Source organism: Bombina bombina, chromosome 4 (assembly GCF_027579735.1).
Source record: "Bombina bombina isolate aBomBom1 chromosome 4, aBomBom1.pri, whole genome shotgun sequence".
NCBI classification, from domain to species: domain Eukaryota; kingdom Metazoa; phylum Chordata; class Amphibia; order Anura; family Bombinatoridae; genus Bombina; species Bombina bombina.
In genome coordinates, this window is record NC_069502.1 from 690,838,089 (window position 1) to 690,862,020 (window position 23,932).

Below are 23,932 nucleotides of genomic sequence, written 5' to 3' on the forward strand. Positions count from 1 at the left end.
GTTGTCTAATGAACCTCTGATCCCTAAATTAGACAGAGTGTACGAGGACGGGGTAGCGCCGCTAACTTTTCCTGTACTTGTAAAAATGGCGAATATTATTACAAACTAATTGGATAGAATTGGATCTTCCTTTTCCCCCTTCTTCTGCCTTTAAAAAATTATTCCCGGACTCTCAGCGGGAGTTGTGGGGTTCCGTCCCTAAGGTGGATGATGCTATCTCCACATTGGCTAAGCGTACTACTATCCCTCTTGAGGATAGCTCGTCTTTCAGAGAGCCGATGGAAACTTTTCTCAGGAAAAGGTTTCAACACACGGGATATTTATTTCGACCGGCAGCGGTTGCTAGAGCTGCGGCCTACTGGTGTGACTCCTTAGGGGAATTGATTGAGGTGGAAGGTCCCCTCAACGTTATCCAAAACAGAATTAAGGCTTTGAGAATTGCTAATTCTTTTATCTGTGATGCAAACATGCAAATTATTCGCCTGAATGCTAAAATCTCTGGTTTCTCAGTGCAGACGCACCCCTTTTATCTCCATTTATCTCCACGGTTACAGGGGGCAAGGGTGCCTTCCTACCGCAGGATAAAAAGAACAAGTCTAAGGGACAAGGATCTAATTTTCGTTCTGAAAAGTTCCAACGTCAGCAGTCCTCCTCTAAGCTAGAGCAAACCAAGAGCACTTGGAAGCTGGCTCAATCCTGGAATAAATCCAAGCAGAACAAGAAACCCGCTGAGAACAAGTTGGCATGAAGGGGCGACCCCCGATCCACAGCTGGATCATGTAGGGGGCAGACTGTCCCTGTTTTCAGACGCTTGGTCCAGGGACGTGCAGGATCCATGGGTCCTGGAGGTCATAGCTCAGGAATACAAGATAGGTTTCCAATCTCATCCACCCAAGGGCAGATTTCTCCTCTCAAGCCTGTCTTTAAAACCAAAAAAGAGGGAAGCCTTTCTGGGGTGCATGCGGGATCTGTCCTTAGGGGTCATTGTCCCGGTTCCTATCACAGAAAGAGGTTTGGGATACTACTCATACCTGTTTGTGGTTCCAAAGAAAGAGAGGGAACTTTCCCCCCAATTTTGGACCTAAAGTACTTAAACAATTTTCTAAATGTCCCCTTGTTCAAGATGGAGACAATACGGTCCATTCTTCTGGTTCATGACCACTATAGATCTGAAGGATGCCTACCTTCACGTTCCATTCCACAGGGACCACTTCCAGTTCTTAAGGATTGTTTTCCTGGATCAGCACTTCCAGTTCATTGCACTTCCGTTTGGTCTTGCTACGGCCCCAAGAAACTTTACAAAGGTTCTAGGAGCTCTCCTGGCCGTCACCAGAACCCAAGGTATAGCAGTAGCTCCCTACTTGGACAACATTCTGGCTCAAGAACCATCCTTTCGTCTAGCAGAGGACCATTCTCTATCTATTCTCTCCTTCAATCACATGGATGGAAGATAAACTTAGAGAAGAGTTCTCTCATTCCAAGCACCAGGGTAGAATTCCTAGGTACTATAATAGATTCAATATCCATGAGGATATTTCTAACCGACCAGAGACGGTATAAGCTAGCTTCGGCATGTCTTGCCCTCCGAACCTCCTTAAGGCCATCTGTGGCTCAGTGTATGGAGGTAATTGGTCTTATGGTGTCCAGCATGGACATAATTCATTTTGCCAGGTTCCGTCTCAGACCGCTACAGTTATGCATGCTGAGGCAGTGGAACGGCGATCATTCGGATCTGTCTCAACAGATTTCTCTGGACAACCGGTCAAGAGAATCGCTCTCTTGGTGGCTCTGTCCAGTTCATCTGTCCTAAAGGAACATCCTTTGTCAGACCATCCTGGGACGTGAGCCTCTCAGGATGGGGAGCTGTTTGGGGTGCAAAGATGGCACAGGGCCTGTGGTCTCAGAAGGAATGCTCCCTCCCGATCAACATTTTTGAACTTCAAGCACTCTACAATGCTCTGAAAGCTTGGCCTCTTCTGGGTTCGTCCCGGTTTATCAGATTCCAATCAGACAATATAACCTTGGTGGCTTACATCAACCATCAGGGGGGAACGAGTAGCTCTCTAGCAATGAGGGAAGTATCTCGGATTCTGGAGTGGGCAGAGGCCCACAGCTGTTCGCTGTCAGCGATCCACATTCTGGGTGTGGACAACTGGGAAGCGGATTTTCTCAGCAGATAATCCTTTCATCCAGGGGAATGGTCTCTCCATTCCGAAGTGTTTGCAGAGATATGCTACATGGCGTCTCAATACCAAACTACCCAGATATGGGTCGAGGTTCAGGGATCCTCAGGCAGAGCTAATAGATGGATTAGCAGTGCCATTGGGGGTTAAATCTAATCTACCTCTTTCCACCATTACCACTCCTTCCTCGGGTAGTGGCCCACATCAAGCAGTAGCAGGCATCAGTAATACTGATTGCTCCATCGTGGCTGCGAAGAACATGGTTCGCGGACCTAGTGAGGATGTCATCTTCTCCATGGAAGTTACCTTGTCGCAGGGATCTGCTGGAACAAGGTCCTTTTGTTAATCAAAATCTAGATTCTCTGAGGCTGACTGCGTGGAGATTGAACGCTTAGTCCTAGCCAAGAGAGGTTTTTCTGAGAGAGTTATTGATACTCTCATCCAAGCTCGTGAGCCGGTTACTCATCGCATCTATCATAAGGTGTGGAGAAACCACTTATTCTGGTGTGAAGAGCGTGGTTTTCCTTGGCATAAGGTTAAGGTTGCCAGGATTCTGTTTCTCCAGGATGGTCTGGAGAAGGGTCTTACGGCCAGTTCCCTGAGTGGACAGATTTCAGTTTTGTCTATTTTACTGCACAAGAGGCTCTCTGAGCTTCCATATGTTCAGTCTTTTGTTAAGGCTCTGATTAGGATCAGACCTGTGTTCAGATCTTCGGCTCCCCCTTGGAGTCTGAATCTGGTTCTTAAAGTTTTGCAACGGGTTCCGTTTGAGCCTATGCATGAAATTGATATTAAACGGACAGTCTAGTCCAAAATAAACTTTTATGTTTCAGATAGAGAATGCAATTTTAAACAATTTTCCAATTTACTTTTATCACCAATTTTGGTATTCTTAGTTGAGAGCTAAACCTAGGTTCATATGCAAATTTCTAAGCCCTTAAAGGCCACCTCTTTTCTCTCAGGGCATTTTGACAGTTTTTCACCACTAGAGAGTGTTAGTTCATGTGTTTCATATAGATAACACTGTGCTCACGCACGGGGAGTTCCAGTGAGCAAGCTTTGGTTGGCTAAAATGGATGTCTGTCAAAAGAATTGAAATAAGGGGGCAGTTTGCAGAGTCTTAGATACAAGGTAATCACAGAGGTAAAAAGTGTATTTATACAACTGTGTTGGTTATGCAAAACTAGGGAATGGGTAATAAAGGGATTATCTATCTTTTTAAACAATAACAATTCTGGTGTAGACTGTCCCTTTTAAATTGTTGTCCTGAAATGTTCTCTTTGGCGTGCAGAGTATCTGAGATTGCCACCTTGCAATGTGACCCTTCTTATCTAGTGTTCCATTCAGATAAGGCTGTTAATCTAGAAATCTAAAAGCAGAGCCCATGCTGGAATGAACAGGAGAGAAAGCCACTTTTATATTTCCCCCTGCTTCATTTGTTAATCATACCACTGTCCACAGTTAGAATAACTGACTGTCCAAGAAAACATGACAATGTTGTATGTCATAAGACCTAATAACTGGCTAGTGGCTACTTTTTAATCACATCACAGACAGCAAATTTTATTTTAACTATTTTGTGGTTTGTATTTTTATGCTCCAAGAGTGTATTGGACATTGAGAAACATGTACATTAAGATTCTGTAGTGTTAAATAAACTTTAGAATGCAAAATGAAGGTGTTATAGACATTTATAAGAAAATTGCGATTAAATCGCAATCACGTGTTTTTTTTTTTTTGTTTTTTTTGCCCATATCGCCCAGCCCTAGTTTCTCCCTAAGGTTGTGTCAGACCGCAACATCAATAAGAAGATTGTGGTCCCTTCTTTGTTCCTAATCCTCCTCCTTTGAAGGAACGTTTACTTCATAATTTGGACGTGGTTCGTTCCTTGAAGTTTTATCTTCAAGCAACTAAGGATTTTAGACAAATTTCTAACTTGTTTGTGGCATATTCTGGGAAGCGTAAGGGTCAGATCTCTTCGACTTGCTTATCTTTTTGGATGAGGAGTCTTATCCGCTTAGCCTATGAAACAGCGGGACATAGACCTCCTCAGAGAACTACGGCTCATTCTGTTAGAGCAGTGGCTTCCTCTTGGGACTTTAAGAAGGAGGCCTTTATGGATCAGATTTGTAAGGCAGCTACCTGGTCCTCCTTACACACTTTTTCAAAATTCTACAAGTTTGATGTTTTTGCTTCAGCTGAAGCAGCCTTTGGGAGACGGGTTTTGCAGGCTGCGATGCCCTCAGATTAGGGTCCACCTCTTTTTGTCCCTCCCATTATCATTCAGTGTCCTCTAGAGCTTGGGTATATGTTTCCCAACAGGAAAAAGCATAATTTATGTTTTTACCCGTGTGGTGTCTGTCTTGGGCCTTCAAGAATGAGGCTTTAGTGGAACAGATATGTATGACTGCTACTTGGTCAACTCTACATACTTTCACGAAATTTTACAAATTTAATTTTTTTTTGCCTCATCTGAGGCATCCTTTGGGAGAGAGGTTCTTCAAGCGGTGGTGACTAGTTTTTAGAACTGCGTTTCCCTCCATATTCATTTCGTGTTCTTACAGCTTGGGTATTGGTTTCCCATAGGTAATAGGTTCCCATAGGTAATGAATTAATTTGTGGACTCTCACTGCTTGCTTTAGAAAGAAAACATTTGTGCTTACCTGATTTTTTGTTGTTGCCAGTGATAGGCCACAAATCCGCCCTGTACTTATGTAGTGGCGGCAGTCTTTTGGCGGCAGTCTTTTGGCACCTCTATACCCCTTGTGTCTCTCTACTTTTCATTATCTTGAGGGTAGGGGAAGTAGGAGGGATACTTATTGCTTTGTTTGGGGTGTCTTTGCCTCCTCCTGGTGGCCAGGTGAGGTATTTCACATATTTCCCATAGTTAATGAATACATTTGTGGACTCTCACTGCCAAGAAAGAAAATAATGAATCAGGTAAGCATAAATAATGTGGGTTTTTTTTTTTAATACTTTCCCTGCACAAACTACAAATGTGAAAGTGTGCATGGACCTTAAGCCCATATCCTAATTTTGACCAACAACCAGCACAGTTTAAAAAAAAAAAAAAAAAAGTATTGCTGACTATTTCATATTTTGACCTGCTGCCAAGTTTCATTTAAAGGCACATGAAACCTAAAATGTTGGAATTCAGAAAGAGCATACACTTTTAAACAACTTTCCAATTTCCTTCGCTAATTTGCTTCATTCTCTTATCGTTTTTTTTGAAAAGCATCCCTCGGTAGACTCAGGAGCAGCAATGCACTACTAGGAGCTAGCTGCTGGTTGGTGGCTGAACATATATACTTTTTATAGGCTCATCCAATATATTCAGCTAGCTCCCAGCAGTGCATTGCTGCTCTTTCAACAAAGGATACTAAGAGTTTGAATGAAATTGGAAAGTTGTTTAGAAATCAAGAGTCAAATTTTGGGTTTCATGTGCTTTTAAGTTTGTAACTTATATAGAGCCCCAGTGGCTGAACATACATTTTTAACCAGGAATTATTGGGAGTTATTTTAACTATTTTCAGTGTTTTGAAAAGAAATGGAAATTTAATTTGCAATATTAAAATGCAGAAAATAAAGTTTTGTCTTTAATGCCAAAGTTTAAATACATACACAGACTTGTTTAAAGGGACATGAAACCCAAGTTTTTTTATTTAATGATTCAGATAGAGAATAACATTTGAAGCAACTTTCTAATTTACTTCTATTCTCTAATTTGTTTCATTCTCTTGGTATCATTTGTTGAAGGAGCAGCAATTCACAAATGGTTTCTAATTGAACACATGGGTGAGCCAATCACAATCGATATATATATATAGAGAGAAATGCACTCACAGGAACGAACAACCAGCTCAATACCATTGTTAGCCTGTTCTATGGTGATTTACCACCTGGGTGCAACTTCTTTTAGCCCAGTAATGCTTTTCACAGTGTAGAACTTTCCTGTAGTATATCAGTCTGGTCCCGCCTATTACGGTCAGTCCAGCGCCGAAATACCAGGCAATTCCTCTCTGAACAAGGAACACAGCAACCCCAGACGATCGTTTCGGCCTTCATTGGGCCTTGTCAGTGAGGTGTAGCAGTATTCCTCTAAGCACACTGAGCAAGGAGTCCACGTCTGGTTGCCCCTTTTTTCCCATAGGGAGACTAAATACACACAGATCGTCTGGGGTTGCTGTGTTCCTTGTTCAGAGAGGAATTGCCTGGTATTTCGGCGCTGGACTGACCGTAATAGGTGGGATCAGACGGATATACTACAGGAAAGTTCTTTTCTGTGAAAAGCATTACTGGGCTAAAAGAAGCTGCACCCAGGTGGTAAATCGCCATAGAACAGGCTAACAATAGTATTGAGCCAGTTGTTCGTTCCTGTGAGTGTGCTTCTCTCTGTGTGTATGTATGTGTGTGTGTATATGTGTGTGTATGTATGTATGTATGTATGTATATATATATATATATATATATATATATATATATATATATATATATATATATATATATATATATACATACATACATACATACATACATACATACATACATACATACATACATACATACATACATACATACATACATACATACATACATACATACAGGGAGTGCAGAATTATTAGGCAAGTTGTATTTTTGAGGATTAATTTTATTATTGAACAACAACCATGTTCTCAATGAACCCAAAAAACTCATTAATATCAAAGCTGAATAGTTTTGGAAGTAGTTTTTAGTTTGTTTTTAGTTATAGCTGTTTTAGGGGGATTTCTGTGTGTGCAGGTGACTATTATTGTGCATAATTATTAGGCAACTTAACAAAAAACAAATATATACCCATTTCAATTATTTATTTTTACCAGTGAAACCAATATAACATCTCAACATTCACAAATATAAATTTCTGACATTCAAAAACAAAACAAAAACAAATCAGTGACCAATATAGCCACCTTTCTTTGCAAGGACACTGAAAAGCCTGCCATCCATGGATTCTGTCAGTGTTTTGATCTGTTCACCATCAACATTGCGTGCAGCAGCAACCACAGCCTCCCAGGCACTGTTCAGAGGGGTGTACTGTTTTCCCTCCTTGTAAATCTCACATTTGATGATGGACCACAGGTTCTCAATGGGGTTCAGATCAGGTGAACAAGGAGGCCATGTCATTAGATTTTCTTCTTTTATACCCTTTCTTGCCAGCCACGCTGTGGAGTACTTGCACGCGTGTGATGGAGCATTGTCCTGCATGAAAATCATGTTTTTCTTGAAGGATGCAGACTTCTTCCTGTACCACTGCTTGAAGAAGGTGTCTTCCAGAAACTGGCAGTAGGACTGGGAGTTGAGCTTGACTCCATCCTCAACCCGAAAAGGCCCCACAAGCTCATCTTTGATGATACCAGCCCAAACCAGTACTCCACCTCCACCTTGCTGGCGTCTGAGTCGGACTGGAGCTCTCTGCCCTTTACCAATCCAGCCACGGGCCCATCCATCTGGCTCATCAAGACTCACTCTCATTTCATCAGTCCATAAAACCTTAGAAAAATCAGTCTTGAGATATTTCTTGGCCCAGTCTTGACGTTTCAGCTTGTGTGTCTTGTTCAGTGGTGGTCGTCTTTCAGCCTTTCTTACCTTGGTCATGTCTCTGAGTATTGCACACCTTGTGCTTTTGGGCACTCCAGTGATGTTGCAGCTCTGAAATATGGCCAAACTGGTGGCAAGTGGCATCTTGGCAGCTGCACGCATGGGCAGTTATTTTGCGCCTTGGTTTTTCCACACGCTTCTTGCGACCCTGTTGACTATTTTGAATGAAACGCTTGATTGTTCGATGATCACGCTTCAGAAGCTTTGCAATTTTAAGAGTGCTGCATCCCTCTGCAAGATATCTCACTATTTTTGACTTTTCTGAGCCTGTCAAGTCCTTCTTTTGACCCATTTTGCCAAAGGAAAGGAAGTTGCCTAATAGTTGCCTAATAATTATGCACACCTGATATAGGGTGTTGATGTCATTAGACCACACCCCTTCTCTTTACAGAGATGCACATCACCTAATATGCTTAATTGGTAGTAGGCTTTCGAGCCTATACAGCTTGGAGTAAGACAACATGCATAAAGAGGATGTGGTCAAAATACTCATTTGCCTAATAATTCTGCACTCCCTGTGTGTATATGTATATGTATGTGTGTGTGTATGTATATGTGTATATATATATATATATATATATATATATATATATATATATATATATATATATATATATATATATATATATATATATATATATATATATATATATATATATATATATATATATATATATATATATATACACGCAGCCCCCAGTCAACAGCTAGAACCTAGGTTCTCTGCTTCCCTAAACTTGCCTAGATAAACCTTTCAGCAAAGGATAACAAGAGAAGGAAGCAAATTAAATAATAGAAGTAAATTGGAAAGTTGTTTAAAATTGTATGCCAGGGTAAGTAAGCTTATGAGCACAACTGTATGTGTGTGTATATATGCCAAAAATAATCGCCATTTTGATGCATCGCGATGCAGCCGTTAACCGATGCTGCATCGATGCAGATCTGAATCGATTCAGGTGTCAGTGACGTCATCGCACAATGTCACGTGACCCTGCCTCTCCCACTGAATGATGTGAGGGCTTAAAGTTATGGCAGACAGAGTAAATATTTATCATGTAAAAGATATTGATTGATTCTATGTTTTTGAACTTCAGCACGCTCAGTGCAGTTGTCTGAAAAGCAGACAGCAGCCTCGTGTAAACATAAACAGTGAATATTTTCTTGTATTATCGCTTCACTGTTTACTGTTGCGGTCTCTGCTGCATGTTTCCTCTTGAGTGTTGCTTGCTATTAGATATAGAAAGTCAAGTTTTACAAGAGTATCTAATAGCAACACTCAAATGCTCGTTTGGGGCTGGGCTAGGGGTCTGACAAATAGGAAACATGCAGCAGAGACCGCAACAGTAAACAGTGAAGCGATAATACAAGAAAATATTCACTGTTACACGAGGCTGCTGTCAGTTCCTCAGACCGCTCCTGTCCTGTCAGATCTCTCCTAGTCTTGAAGCAGGCGGAACAGCAGGAGGGCTTAATTAATCACATTCACCCGGCCAGCCCCTTTACCTCTAGGACACCTTATTGAAGTGGTTCAGTAAGTGGTTGGTGCAGCTGTTGTTAAAGGTTGCGGTAAGAGGAAATGACATAGCATTCCTTCCCTGCTGCAGATCATCACAGAGCCGTAATAAACCTGTTTATAGTGCCTACATGATTGATTAGGTGACCCTTTGTTCATATCAGTTAAGAGCCCTGATCATTTACGGTGACACTGCACTGCTCACACATACCATGCATTCCTTTCAAAGCTCTCCACTCTCCAATACACAAAATACTAGTCTCACTGTCTCGTATGAGCTTAGGGAGCAAAATAACAGCCCATCTATGATCTAAGTGTGTATATGTGACAGGGTATTGTATTATAGTTGTGCTTTGTATGTGTATATAAATAATAGTACAGTATATGTTACATATAAACCTATAGCCTGTTAAAAGCATATCTATTAACTTAAATCTGAATCCATTGTTCCCTGACAAAAAAGGCAAGTCCAGAATTATTATTTAACATGCCAGGACCATAATACCTTATATCCTAGAAACATCCCCTTAGAATATAAGTGCCTCTATAAAATTAATATGGAACATAGATTGTAAGAATATAGATGGGTGTTGAGCAGCATATATAGTAAAAACATAAAGAGAGTTGTTCTTAAAGCACTGCTACCTTTGCCCTCATAGTATAAATACTACACAACTATACACAGAGGAGGAATAAAAATGGGGTCCTATGCTACTCCTGTATTTGTATGTATCTGTTAACATAAGATACAATTGATTCCTCAATTTTAGGAGTTAACAATTACAGCTATTCCCTTCATACTTACATATATATATATATATATATATATATATATATATATATATATATATATATATATATATATGAGACAGAACACAGTTTTACAAAATCATTGTAAGTCAGCTGTTCTGCAGATACTTTACAGTGTTCAGACTTTGCTACATGCAGAACGTATCCTTTTTTTTTTTGAGCAGATAAAATAAAAAAGGGAGTTCTGACTTCTTGAATTTGTTAATGAAAATCATGGGCAGTAATCGTGATGCATCGTGGAATCGAATCGTTGACAGGATAATCACAATCGATTTGTGAGACCAGTGAAGATGCGCACCCCTAATATATACACACACACGTGTTACATACATGTTAAATGATCTTAAAGCATTTATTTTGCAATGCAATGTTTAATTAATACATTCTATGCATACACTTGAAAAAAATCTGATTTTAATGTGAATTAATTTTATAGTAAAATCACTTTGCAATGCTGTCTAAATCTCTCAACTCTTCGTCATCTTCAAAAGATATTTTATTGTTCTAGGGACATCGATGTTGGCGACAGCTGCTGGCCTGTATGCTGTACCTTTCTGTAGGAAAGCATTTTTGCTAACTGGTGTGATGTCAATTGTAGGATTAGCAATGGGATTCCTTGATACTGGTAAGCTGTTTCATTTGAGAAAAAAAAATATAAAGGTCCAGTGTGTGTTTTCATTATTTATAACTCGGAAACAAAAACATTTGAAAAACTTTTAATAATAATATCACGCCATTTAAAAAAAAAAAAAAAAGATTTTTCTAGCTATGTAATGATATCAATTCACTGCTGAAATATCAAATGTACTATATCAGTACAGAATTAGAAGCATGTGCAAGGTTATATTATATGAAATCTCTTGATGAACTTTCTCATTGCATTCATATCAGACATGTGTAGAATTTCATTATTCAGCATTTGTTTCTATTCAGCTGTTTTTGGATCCAGATTTATTAGTGTAAAAGTGCAACACACATTTGTCTGTTGCACTTTTACACTAATAAATCCAGCACTATATGGCAGTAGTTTTCTAAGAATGTTGTACATTGTGGAAACACTGGTGCCCTAGTTGTATGTGTTACCTGTATCATGTAAGAAATTTTTTGGGTCTCATGTCCCTTTTTGAAGGCAGAAATTTATATCTAATGCTAGTATTTTAAAGCTTATGAATTGTAAAAGACTCTGAGAGGTTTTTTTTTTTTTTTGGTTTTTTTTTAGTGGCTTCATTTATGATATCACACCACGTCTATACATATGTAGTGCCATTTCATTTTTATTTAAAAAAAGATTTGTCAACAAAATAACAATGTCTGACATCCCTTTTTTTTTTTTCTTCATGCCACACTATATAAATAGTTGCCATTAGTAATGTGATAGAAGCCTGGTATTTTATAGGCAAACAAATACATCTAGCTGCTTGGGTACAATGCTTTGTAAGGTAACTTTGAATTTTACAGGCTTTAGAAAATCTAGTTGTTGTTTTTCCCCAATGAGATTACTCTTCCAATGAGACACTTTTCATGTGTATTTCTTCTGATATTTTGTGTCTATGTACAAACTTCATATTTAACTCTTACATGTTCTGTCTGGCCTTTTCTATTACATATAGATTTACATTTTGGCAATTTTTTTTTTTAATTTTATTTTGCACTGGTCAATGCTGTTGAGTTAAAGGGACATAAAACCTAAAATATTTATTTCATGATTCAGATATATTGTAAAATGTTAAAAACTTTCCAATGTACTTGTATTATCAAATTTACTTCATTCTCTTGGTATAGTAGGAATGTGCACGTGAACAATATATGGCAACAGTAGGTGGCAGCAGTGTTTCTTGTCCTTCTGCTTCAGAAATCTTTCTTTCATGTAATTAGCAAGAGTCCATGAGCTAGTGACGTATGGGATAGCAGATACCCAAGATGTGGAACTTCCACGCAAGAGTCACTAGAGAGGGAGGGAAAAAAATAAAGACAGCCAATTCCGCTGAAAAATTAATCCACAACCCAAATCAAAAGTTTAAATTTTTATAATGAAAAAAACTGAAATTATAAGCAGAAGAATCGCACTGAAACAGCTGCCTGAAGTACTATTCTACCAAAATGCTTCTGAAGAAGAGAAAACATCAAAATGGTAGAATTTAGTAAAAGTATGCAAAGAAGACCAAGTCGTTGCTTTGCAAATCTGAACAACAGAAGCTTCATTCTTAAAAGCCCAGGAATTAGAAACTGACCTAGTAGAATGAGCCGTAATCCTCGGAGGCGGGGATTAACACGAAAAAATAAAAATAAGCGAAGTTTGTTTTCTCCTATCCGCATGTATTGCCTCTGTGTACTAATTCACTATGAGCCGCCACAGGTAAATCACAGTTCAGATAAATCACAATTCAGATAAAAGTTAATAGCAGGCACACAGCAAACATTAAATTCAAACCGCAATGGGTTTCACTCACTTTCCACAACACTACGGTGCTCGGTCCTGGGAGAGTCTTTTCAACCGCTTGCTGCAGGAATCCGGCCGTGCCGCTTTCTCCCCTCCTCGAGTCACTCGCTGACTGTGGTTCCGTTGGTTTGCGTGTGCCTGTAAGAACTTACTTGATAAATTCATTTCTTTCATATTGGCAAGAGTCCATGAGGCCCACCCTTTTTGTGGTGGTTATGATGATTTTTTTGTATAAAGCACAATTATTCCAATTCCTTATTTTTGATGCTTTCGCTCCTTTCTTATCACCCCACTTCTTGGCTATTCGTTAAACTGAATTGTGAGTGTGGTGAGGGGTGTATTTATAGGCATTTTAAGGTTTGGGAAACTTTGTCCCTCCTGGTAGGAATGTATATCCCATACGTCACTAGCTCATGGACTCTTGCTAATTACATGCTAATATGAAAGAAATGAATTTATCAGGTAAGTTCTTACATAAATTATGTTTTTTTTATAGATATAATTTCTACAAAGAATACCATGAAAAATAAGTAAATTTTATAATTGAAATGTTTTGAAAACCTTTTTTTTTTAAATTGAATGTTCTGTCTGAATCACAAAAGAAAAAATTTGGGTTTGATGACCCTTTTAACCCCTTAACGACATACGTCGTACAGGGTAGGTCATACACAAACTGGTCATTAAAGACCAACAAAGTACCCTGTATGTCATTATGTCATTCCAGCCGCTTTCAAGGTATTGCCGCTATTGAGGCATCACTGCAATACCTTTTTTGGCACACCGATGCAGAGAGGGCCACTCTGTGCCGATCGTCGGTGGGTTGGAGCAGCTGCAGTGAGGTGGGTGGGCAGCCCATCGCTGGACAAGTTCTGGTGACGACACCAGCCACTGTTCCCAGAAGGGCGCGTGAGCGCACAGGCGATCGTCCGATCGGTGAGAGAGAGGGGAAATGTTGTTGGGAATGGAATTGTTGGGAATGGAATCTGGGAGGGGGGTAGGATAGTGAGGGGGGCAGCTACACTATGGAAAAATGGTGAAAAATAAAAAAAAATAAGTTTAAAAAATTTGGGTACTGGCAGGTGGATGACCACAAATAGGAAGAGGGGGGAGGTTAAGAGAGCTGTTTGGGGGGGATTGTGGAGGTTGGGGGTTAGGGGGAACCTACACTGAAGGAACTATTTGTTTATTTCAGAGAAATGATTAAAATAAAAGCGTTTTTTTTTTTTTGTTTGTTTTTTCTTAGTACTGGCAGACTTTCTGCCAGTACTAAGTACCTTCACTTTAATTTTGAGTAGACTATCCCTTTTAAAGTCAGGCAGTGTTAAAGGGATATGAAACTCAAAAACTTCCTTTTGTGATTCAAATAGATAATTACATTTAAAAAAAAAAAAAAAAAAGTTTCCAATTAACTTCTATTAGCAAATTTTCTTTGTTCCCATGATATTCTGTGTTGAAGATATATCTAGATTGGAATCATGAGCACTACATGACAGGGAATAGTGCAAAGGGATAACATTCTTGCAAAACCGCTGCCATATAGTGCTCCGGAAATGGGCCGGCTCCTAAGAATTCGTACGTACTTAATTTTCAATAAAAGATACCAAGAGAGCGAAGAAAAAATAGAAGTAAAGTAGAAAAGTGTTGAAAATTGCATGCTCCATCTGAATCATGTAAGAAAAATGTTGGGTTTTATATCCCTTTTAATGAAGAGAGAGGTATATCAATGAGACAAAACTGGCATCTGCAGAATTTACAGACAAGAATTGATTGAAGAAACTGATGAAGATCAATCCTGTGAGAGAGAACTACTCTATTCCATTGTGCTAACTGTAAAGTATTACCTGTGAAATCTGATAACCTTGAGAAGCATAAGGGGTATTCTGATATAATGTTCTTTTTATACTTATCTGTAGGAAGAAAATAAAGAGTCTATTGTGGTATTTTCTCCAACATTGGTGTGTCCGGTCCACGGCGTCATCCTTACTTGTGGGATATTCTCTTCCCCAACAGGAAATGGCAAAGAGTCCCAGCAAAGCTGGCCATATAGTCCCTCCTAGGCTCCGCCCACCCCAGTCATTCTCTTTGCCGTTGCACAGGCAACATCTCCACGGAGATGGTTAAGAGTTTTTTGGTGTTTAAATGTAGTTTTTATTCTTCTATCAAGTGTTTGTTATTTTAAAATAGTGCTGGTATGTACTATTTACTCTGAAACAGAAAAGGATGAAGCTTTCTGTTTGTGAGAGGAAGATGATTTTAGCAGACAGTAACTAAAATAGATTGCTTTTTCCACATAGGACTGTTGAGATGAAGTAACTTCAGTTGGGGGAAACAGTTAGCAGACTTTTCTGCTTAAGGTATGACTAGCCATATTTCTAACAAGACCATGTAATGCTGGAAGGCTGTCATTTCCCCTCATGGGGACCGGTAAGCCATTTTCTTAGTCAAACAAACAGAATAAAGGGCTTATTATGGGCTAAAAAACTGGTAGACATTCTTATGGGCTAAATCGATTGCTTTATTTGCGCATTTTATTCATATTTATGCTGACAATTTGCATTTATAAACTTTGGGAACGCTTATTAAACGGCAGGCACTGTGTTAGACACCTTTTCCAGTCAGGGGGCCTTCCTAGTTATAGACTGAGCCTCATTTTCGCGCCATTACTGCGCAGTTGTTTTTTGAGAGCAGGGCATGCAGATGCATGTGTGAGGATCTAAAAATTCCTGGAAAAGCTTCTAGAAGGCGTCAATTGGTATCGTATTCCCCTCTGGGCTTGGTTGGGTCTCAGCAAAGACTATAGCTGGGACTGTATAGGGGTTAAATTTATAAACGGCTCCGGTTCCGTAATTTTAAGGGTTAAAGCTCTGAAATTTGGTGTGCAATACTATTAATGCTTTAAGACACTGTGGTGAAATTTTGGTAATTTTTGAACAATTCCTTCATACTTTTTCACATATTCAGTAATAAAGTGTTTTCTGTTTAAAATTTAAAGAGACAGTAACGGTTTTGTTTTAAAACTTTTTTTGTGCTTTGTTGACAAGTTTAAGCCTGTTTAACATGTCTGTACCTTCAGATAAGCTATGTTCTATATGTATGAAAGCCAATGTGTCTCCCCATTTAAATTTATGTGATAATTGTGCCATAGCGTCCAAACAAAGTAAGGACAGTACTGCCACAGATAATGAAATTGCCCAAGATAATTCCTCAGATGAGGGGAGTAAACATGATACTACATCATCTCCTACTGTGTCTACACCAGTTTTGCCCATGCAGGAGGCCCCTATTACATCTAGTGCGCCAATGCTTATTACCATGCAACAATTAACGGCTGTAATGGATAACTCCATAGCAAATATATTATCCAAAATGCCTATTTATCAGAGAAAGCGCGATTGCTCTGTTTTAAACACTGAAGAGCAGGAGGGCGCTGATGATAATTGTTCTGTCATACCCTCACACCAATCTGAAGGGGCCATGAGGGAGGTTTTGTCAGATGGAGAAATCTCAGATTCAGGAAAGATTTCTCAACAAGCTGAACCTGATGTTGTGACATTTAAATTTAAATTAGAACATCTCCGCGCACTGCTTAAGGAGGTGTTATCTACTCTGGATGATTGTGACAACTTGGTCATTCCAGAGAAATTATGCAAGATGGACAAGTTCCTAGAGGTTCCGGTGCACCCCAACGTTTTTCCTATACCCAAGCGGGTGGCGGACATAGTAAATAAGGAGTGGGAAAAGCCCGGCATACCTTTTGTCCCCCCCCCTATATTTAAGAAATTATTTCCTATGGTCGACCCCAGAAAGGACTTATGGCAGACAGTCCCTAAGGTCGAGGGGGGCAGTTTCTACTCTAAACAAACGCACTACTATTCCTATCGAAGATAGTTGTGCTTTCAAAGATCCTATGGATAAAAAATTGGAGGGTTTGCTTAAAAAGATTTTTGTACAGCAAGGTTACCTTCTACAACCAATTTCGTGCATTGTTCCTGTCATTACAGCAGCGTGTTTCTGGTTCGAGGAACTAGAAAAGTCGCTCAGTAGAGAGACTCCATATGAGGAGGTTATGGACAGAGTTCACGCACTTAAGTTGGCTAACTCTTTTATTTTAGATGCCGCTTTGCAATTAGCTAGATTAGCGGCGAAAAATTCAGGGTTTGCTATCGTGGCGCGCAGAGCGCTTTGGCTAAAGTCTTGGTCAGCGGATGTGTCATCCAAGACAAAATTGCTTAACATCCCTTTCAAAGGTAAAACTCTATTTGGACCAGAATTGAAAGAGATTATTTCAGACATCACTGGGGGAAAGGGCCACGCCCTTCCACAAGATAGGTCTTTCAAGGCTAAAAATAAGTCTAATTTTCGTCCCTTTCGTAATTTCAGGAACGGACCGGCCTCTAATTCTGCATCCTCTAAGCAAGAGGGTAATGCCTCACAACCCAAACCAGCCTGGAAACCGATGCAAGGCTGGAACAAGGGTAAGCAGGCCAAGAAGCCTGCCGCTGCTAACAAAACAGCATGAAGGAGTAACCCCCGATCCGGGACCGGATCTAGTGGGGGGCAGACTCTCTCTCTTTGCTCAGGCTTGGGCAAGAGATGTTCAGGATCCCTGGGCGCTAGAAATAGTTTCTCAGGGTTATCTCCTGGAATTCAAGGAACTACCCCCAAGGGGAAGGTTCCACATGTCTCACTTATCCTCAAACCAAATAAAGAGACAGGCATTCTTACATTGTGTAGAAGACCTGTTAAAGATGGGAGTGATACACCCAGTTCCAATAAAGGAACAAGGAATGGGATTTTATTCCAATCTGTTCGTAGTTCCCAAAAAAGAGGGAACTTTCAGACCAATTTTGGATTTGAAGATCCTAAACAAATTTCTCAGGGTACCATCGTTCAAGATGGAAACCATTCGAACGATTCTACCCACTATCCAGGAAAGTCAATTTATGACTACCGTGGATCTAAAGGATGCGTACCTACATATTCCTATCCACAAAGAACATCATCAGTTCCTAAGGTTCGCTTTTCTGGACAAGCATTACCAGTTTGTGGCCCTCCCATTCGGGTTAGCCACTGCTCCAGGGATTTTCACAAAGGTGCTAGGGTCCCTTCTAGCGGTTCTAAGACAAAGGGGCATTGCAGTAGTACCTTACTTGGACGACATTCTAATACAAGCGTCGTCCTTGTCAAAAGCAAAGGCTCATACGGACATCGTTCTAGCCTTTCTCAGATCACACGGATGGAAGGTGAACATAGAAAAAAGTTCTCTGTCTCCGTCGACAAGAGTTCCCTTCTTGGGAACAATAATAGATTCCTTAGAAATGAGGATTTTTCTGACAGAGGTCAGAAAATCAAAACTTCTAAGCTCTTGTCAAGTGCTTCATTCTGTTCCTCGTCCTTCCATAGCGCAGTGCATGGAAGTAGTAGGGTTGATGGTTGCAACAATGGACATAGTTCCTTTTGCACGAATTCATCTAAGACCATTACAACTGTGCATGCTCAAACAGTGGAATGGGGATTATACAGACTTGTCTCCAATGATTCAAGTAGATCAAAAGACCAGAGATTCACTCCGTTGGTGGCTGACCCTGGACCATCTGTCCCAGGGAATGAGCTTCCGCAGACCAGAGTGGGTCATTGTCACGACCGACGCCAGTCTAGTGGGCTGGGGCGCGGTCTGGGAATCCCTGAAAGCTCAGGGTCTATGGTCTCGGGAAGAGTCTCTTCTCCCAATAAACATTCTGGAACTGAGAGCGATACTCAATGCTCTCAGGGCTTGGCCTCAACTAGCAAAGGCCAGATTCATAAGGTTCCAATCAGACAACATGACGACCGTTGCATATATCAATCATCAGGGGGGAACAAGGAGTTCCCTGGCGATGAAAGAAGTGACCAAAATAATTCAATGGGCGGAGGATCACTCCTGCCACCTGTCTGCGATCCACATCCCAGGAGTGGAAAACTGGGAGGCGGATTTTCTGAGTCGTCAGACATTCCATCCGGGGGAGTGGGAACTCCATCCGGAGATCTTTGCCCAAATAACTCAATTAAGGGGCATTCCAGACATGGATCTGATGGCGTCTCGTCAGAACTTCAAGGTTCCTTGCTACGGGTCCAGATCCAGGGATCCCAAGGCGACTCTAGTAGATGCACTAGTAGCACCTTGGACCTTCAACCTAGCTTATGTATTTCCACCGTTTCCTCTCATTCCCAGGCTGATAGCCAGGATCAATCAGGAGAGGGCCTCGGTGATCTTGATAGCTCCTGCGTGGCCACGCAGGACTTGGTATGCAGACATGGTGAATATGTCATCGGCTCCACCATGGAAGCTACCTTTGAGACAGGACCTTCTTGTTCAGGGTCCATTCGAACATCCAAATCTGGTCTCCCTCCAGCTGACGGCTTGGAGATTGAACGCTTGATTCTATCGAAGCGTGGGTTTTCAGATTCTGTGATAGATACTCTGGTTCAGGCCAGAAAACCGGTAACTAGAAAAATTTACCATAAAATATGGAAGAAATATATCTATTGGTGTGAATCCAAAGGATTCCCATGGAATAAGATAAAGATTCCTAGGATTCTCTCCTTTCTACAAGAAGGTTTGGAGAAAGGATTATCTGCAAGTTCTCTAAAGGGACAGATCTCTGCTTTATCTGTCTTACTACACAAAAGACTGGCAGCTGTGCCAGATGTTCAAGCATTTGTTCAGGCTCTGGTTAGGATCAAGCCTGTTTACAGACCTTTGACTCCTCCCTGGAGTCTAAATCTAGTTCTTTCAGTTCTTCAAGGGGTTCCGTTTGAACCTTTTACATTCCATAGATATTAAGTTACTATCTTGGAAAGTTTTGTTTTTGGTTGCAATTTCTTCTGCTAGAAGAGTTATCTGCTCTGTAGTGTTCTCCGCCCTATCTGGTGTTCCATGCAGATAAGGTGGTTTTGCGTACTAAGCCTGGTTTTCTTCCTAAGGTTGTTTCTAACAAAAATATTAACCAGGAGATAGTTGTACCTTCTTTGTGTCCGAATCCAGTTTCAAAGAAGGAACGTTTGTTACACAATTTGGACGTAGTCCGTGCTCTAAAATTCTATTTAGAGGCTACAAAAGATTTCAGACAAACATCTTCCTTGTTTGTTGTTTATTCTGGTAAAAGGAGAGGTCAAAAAGAGACTTCTACCTCTCTTTCCTTTTGGCTTAAAAGCATCATCCGATTGGCTTATGAGACTGCCGGACGGCAGCCTCCTGAAAGAATCACAGCTCACTCCACTAGGGCTGTGGCTTCCACATCGGCCTTCAAGAACGAGGCTTCTGTTGACCAGATATGTAATGCAGCGACTTGGTCTTCACTGCACACTTTTGCCAAATTTTACAAATTTGATACTTTTGCTTCTTCGGAGGCTATTTTTGGGAGAAAGGTTTTGCAAGCTGTGGTGCCTTCCGTTTAGGTAACCTGATTTGCTCCCTCCCTTCATCCGTGTCCTAAAGCTTTGGTATTGGTTCCCACAAGTAAGGATGACGCCGTGGACCGGACACACCAATGTTGGAGAAAACAGAATTTATGCTTACCTGATAAATTACTTTCTCCAACGGTGTGTCCGGTCCACAGCCCGCCCTGGTTTTTTAATCAGGTCTGATGAATTATTTTCTCTAACTACAGTCACCACGGTACCATATGGTTTCTCCTATATATATTTCCTCCTGTCCGTCGGTCGAATGACTGGGGTGGGCGGAGCCTAGGAGGGACTATATGGCCAGCTTTGCTGGGACTCTTTGCCATTTCCTGTTGGGGAAGAGAATATCTCAGAAGTAAGGATGACGCCGTGGACCGGACACACCGTTGGAGAAAGTAATTTATCAGGTAAGCATAAATTCTGTTTTTTGCATAAGCACTTACCCTTTTTATTGTGTGATTTGCTACTGTTTTAAATGTTTGTTCTTATTTTTAGGTGGCAATATTGTAATTATGAACACTTGGAAAGACCAGTCTGGGCCTCACGTGCAGGCATTACACTTCAGTTTTGCATTGGGGGCATTTGTCGCTCCATTATTAGCTAAATTAGTGTTGGACATTCTACCCTTGAGCAAGACTCCAAGCAACTCTGACTTGCCGAATATAAGTACCCCATCTCAAAGTCAGCAAGTACTGAAACTACTTGGATTAGAAATGCAGGGGGCTATGTTGTCCTACATTGTTATTGGAACATTTATTTTGTTGGTCTCTTTATTTTTCTTTATATTATACACAAAAAGTCGACCTCACCATTCAACAGGAAAGGATTCAGAGGAGAAATCAAAGACGGCTAAATACCATAACGCTCTTATTTTTCTCTTGTTCTTATTTTTTTTCTTTTATGTTGGAACAGAAGTTGCCTTTGGCTCATATATTTTTACTTATGCAAAACAATATGTAAACATGGAAGATAAAGATGCTGCCATGTTAAATTCTGTTTTCTGGGGACTATTTGCTGCAGTACGCGGCCTGGCTATTTGTTTTGCTACATTTATGTATCCTGGCACTATGCTGCTTCTCAGTGTAGCTGGTTGTACACTAGCATCTTTGCTTTTAGTTCTTTTCCATGACAATCGCATATGTCTTTGGGCTGGGAGTGCATTGTATGGTGCTTCTATGGCTACTACTTTTCCAAGTGGATTTTCCTGGGTGCAACAATATACTACAATTGGAGGAAAGTCTGCATCCATATTTGTAGTTGGAGCTGCTCTTGGGGAAATGGCTGTTCCTGCTTCGGTTGGCTATCTTCAAGGAATCTTTAGTACATACCCTGTACTTATGTATGCTGCCCTTGCATCTTCTGCAATGAATGCTGTGCTGTTTCCAGTTATGTACAAACTAGCAACATCTTCTGGAAATAAGATCACGTGGGATGGGCAGGAAAGTGAAGACCGAAGAGCTTTGCTTTCAAATTCTGGACAAGAGGAGGAAGAAGATGATGCACAACAGTGGAATGAAGCTGATTTTGAAGCCATTGAAATGAACGATCGAAGCAGTACTGTTATGATAAATTTTGATGAAATGCCAGGGGAGACTATTGCCTCTGATGTCATTAACCAGACTCCTTTAAAAAATTCCAATGGAACAGGTGGTGATCAAGTGGTACTGGTAAACAAATCTCCCTCAAAAAAATTTCTTGGTATAAGCAGAGTGAAGAAGGATTAGAAAATGATCCATATTTGGTTGCATTTTTTTATAGCAAAAAAATTTAAAAAAATATTTTTTTATCTTAAAAGACTACCAAGTCAGTCTTGCAGTCCTTCGGGTTTTACAGCATCTTTTGCACACACAGTACTCTTCCTGGGATTATTTCAAAATACAAAAAATATATATATATATATATATATATATATATATATATATATATATATATAAAATCAGAAATGCCCAAACATTCATCTTGTAATTAATAATGAAAATGTTGTTTTAACTCTGTGACAGATTCATCTAAACATATTATTAATTATCGTACCTTTTTTTTTAATTCTAATATTAATAAGCAAAATTGATACAATTTTATGTACAGGGAGTTCCTAAATAATAAGCCAAGCACCTGGGTTGTCTTATGGTATATATATTTTTTGTTCTGTCATATATATTTGATGAATTACAGATGTTTACTTCAAAGAAGAAAGGAAACCTGAAGGACTTTAATAATTTTAATCATGAAAGTGTTTCTACACTAAATATCTTGTTGGGTTTTGATTTTGAGGAGTTCTATACTTTATTTGTTGTGTTTTCTTTTCTTTTAGGTTTCTTGTTTCATTTATGTGTTCTGGTTAATAAATTTTAATGATTTTGTTGCTTATGATTCCTTTTTATTTGTAGGTTTCCTGAATACATACTCACACATTTTGCTTTTATATATATTTTTTTAAACCATTTATTTATATCCAACAATGAGTACAGGTTCCATGAAAACAAGAAGCCATGATTTTAGAATTCATAAACAACCAACAGAAAAAAGAAAAAAACAATGAAGAGAAAATAATGATTATTAACCAAAGTTACATATTACCCATCATATGCACAATTGATAAAACCTAAGCCGTCTGCCTATCCTTTTATTACTCATTGTTGGAGTGTTTTATTTATAAAAATTAAGGAAAAAAGAAGAGGGAAAAGGAAAAAAAGAAGAAAAATTAAAATTAAAAAAAAAAAAAAAAAGGAAAAAAGAAAATCCCGGATCTCTCATTCCCTCCCCAACTCACCACATACCCAACACCACTAATTCCGAGTTCTTAAATGGGGAGATTAAGTAATCGATTTCTCTCTTAGGGAAAATCTTAATAAATGGTGCCCATTTGTCAAAAAATTTCTTTACATCAGGTTCATTGTCTATGTTAGTAATTTTCTGTTCTAAAACATATTGTTTCTTTAAATGATCCCTGATTTCAACAATGGTTGGCACCGACCTCATCTTCCATTTCTGGCAGAGCAGATATCTGGTGGCTAAGATAGATAGATTAACTAGTTTCTCATTAGGCTGTCGCCCTATTCCAGATTTCAGACAGAATACAATCTGGAACAGGGAGAGAGATATTTGTTCAATTTTAAGTTTACTTTTAAGCCAATATTCCAGCTTGCTCCAAACATTGCTCACTCTAGGACATTGCCAGAACATATGAACTATGTCAGCAGCAAAATAAGAACATTTGGGGCATTTATTAAATTGATGATTACGGACTCTGAGGCCTCTTTCCGGGGTGAAGTATGCCCTATGCAAGAGTTTTAAATGAGCATCACGCCAATTGGAGGAGGATGTTGTTTTTGTTACTTTATTAATTGACAATTGGATAATTTCTGAGTCAATATTGCTGTGTGGGATTAAGGTATCCCAGGACCCAGACAGTTTTTCCAATATCGGGGTTGCTTTAGTAAGGTTCAATAAGTAATAACATGGGGCAATAGACATGGAAGAAATTTTAGTTATCATTAACCAGGTTTCTAAGCTTCCCAAGGTCCAGTTCCATCCAATCTTATGTACAAGCTCTGTAATATAATGTCTTATCTGTAAATATGCATAGAAATCTTTATTTAATAGATTGAATTCATGTCTCAACTCCTCAAAAGATTTAATACATTTTTTCTCCTGATTGACAAAGTGAATAACCCTGTCCAGCCCCTTGTTATGCCATCTATTAAAGATAACTGAATCCAATCCTGGTTGGAAGTTCGGGTTTCTAGTTAGGGGAAGATGTTTTGACCCCATAGGGCTTATAGAGAGAGATTTAGATATTTTGAACCAAGCTTTAATCGGGTTTGAAATAGATTTAAGCTCCTTTATATTTCTGGGGAGATCTTTAGGGCTCGTATGTGCCAGAGCTATTGGAGAATATGGGTCACA

General features: G+C 39.7%; 1 protein-coding gene across 1 annotated transcript in view; it reads left to right on the forward strand.

Annotated features, from left to right (window-relative positions):
• Positions 1-22,393, forward strand: part of MFSD4B (major facilitator superfamily domain containing 4B) — a 45,155-nt gene extending 22,762 nt beyond the window's left edge. The window contains exons 3-4 of the mRNA XM_053710864.1: positions 10,652-10,768; positions 20,522-22,393. Of these exons, the coding sequence (XP_053566839.1) occupies positions 10,652-10,768; positions 20,522-21,750 (1,346 nt within the window). The 3' untranslated portion in view covers positions 21,751-22,393. The remainder of the gene's footprint in view (positions 1-10,651; positions 10,769-20,521) is intronic.
• The last annotated feature ends 1,539 nt before the right edge of the window (positions 22,394-23,932 follow it).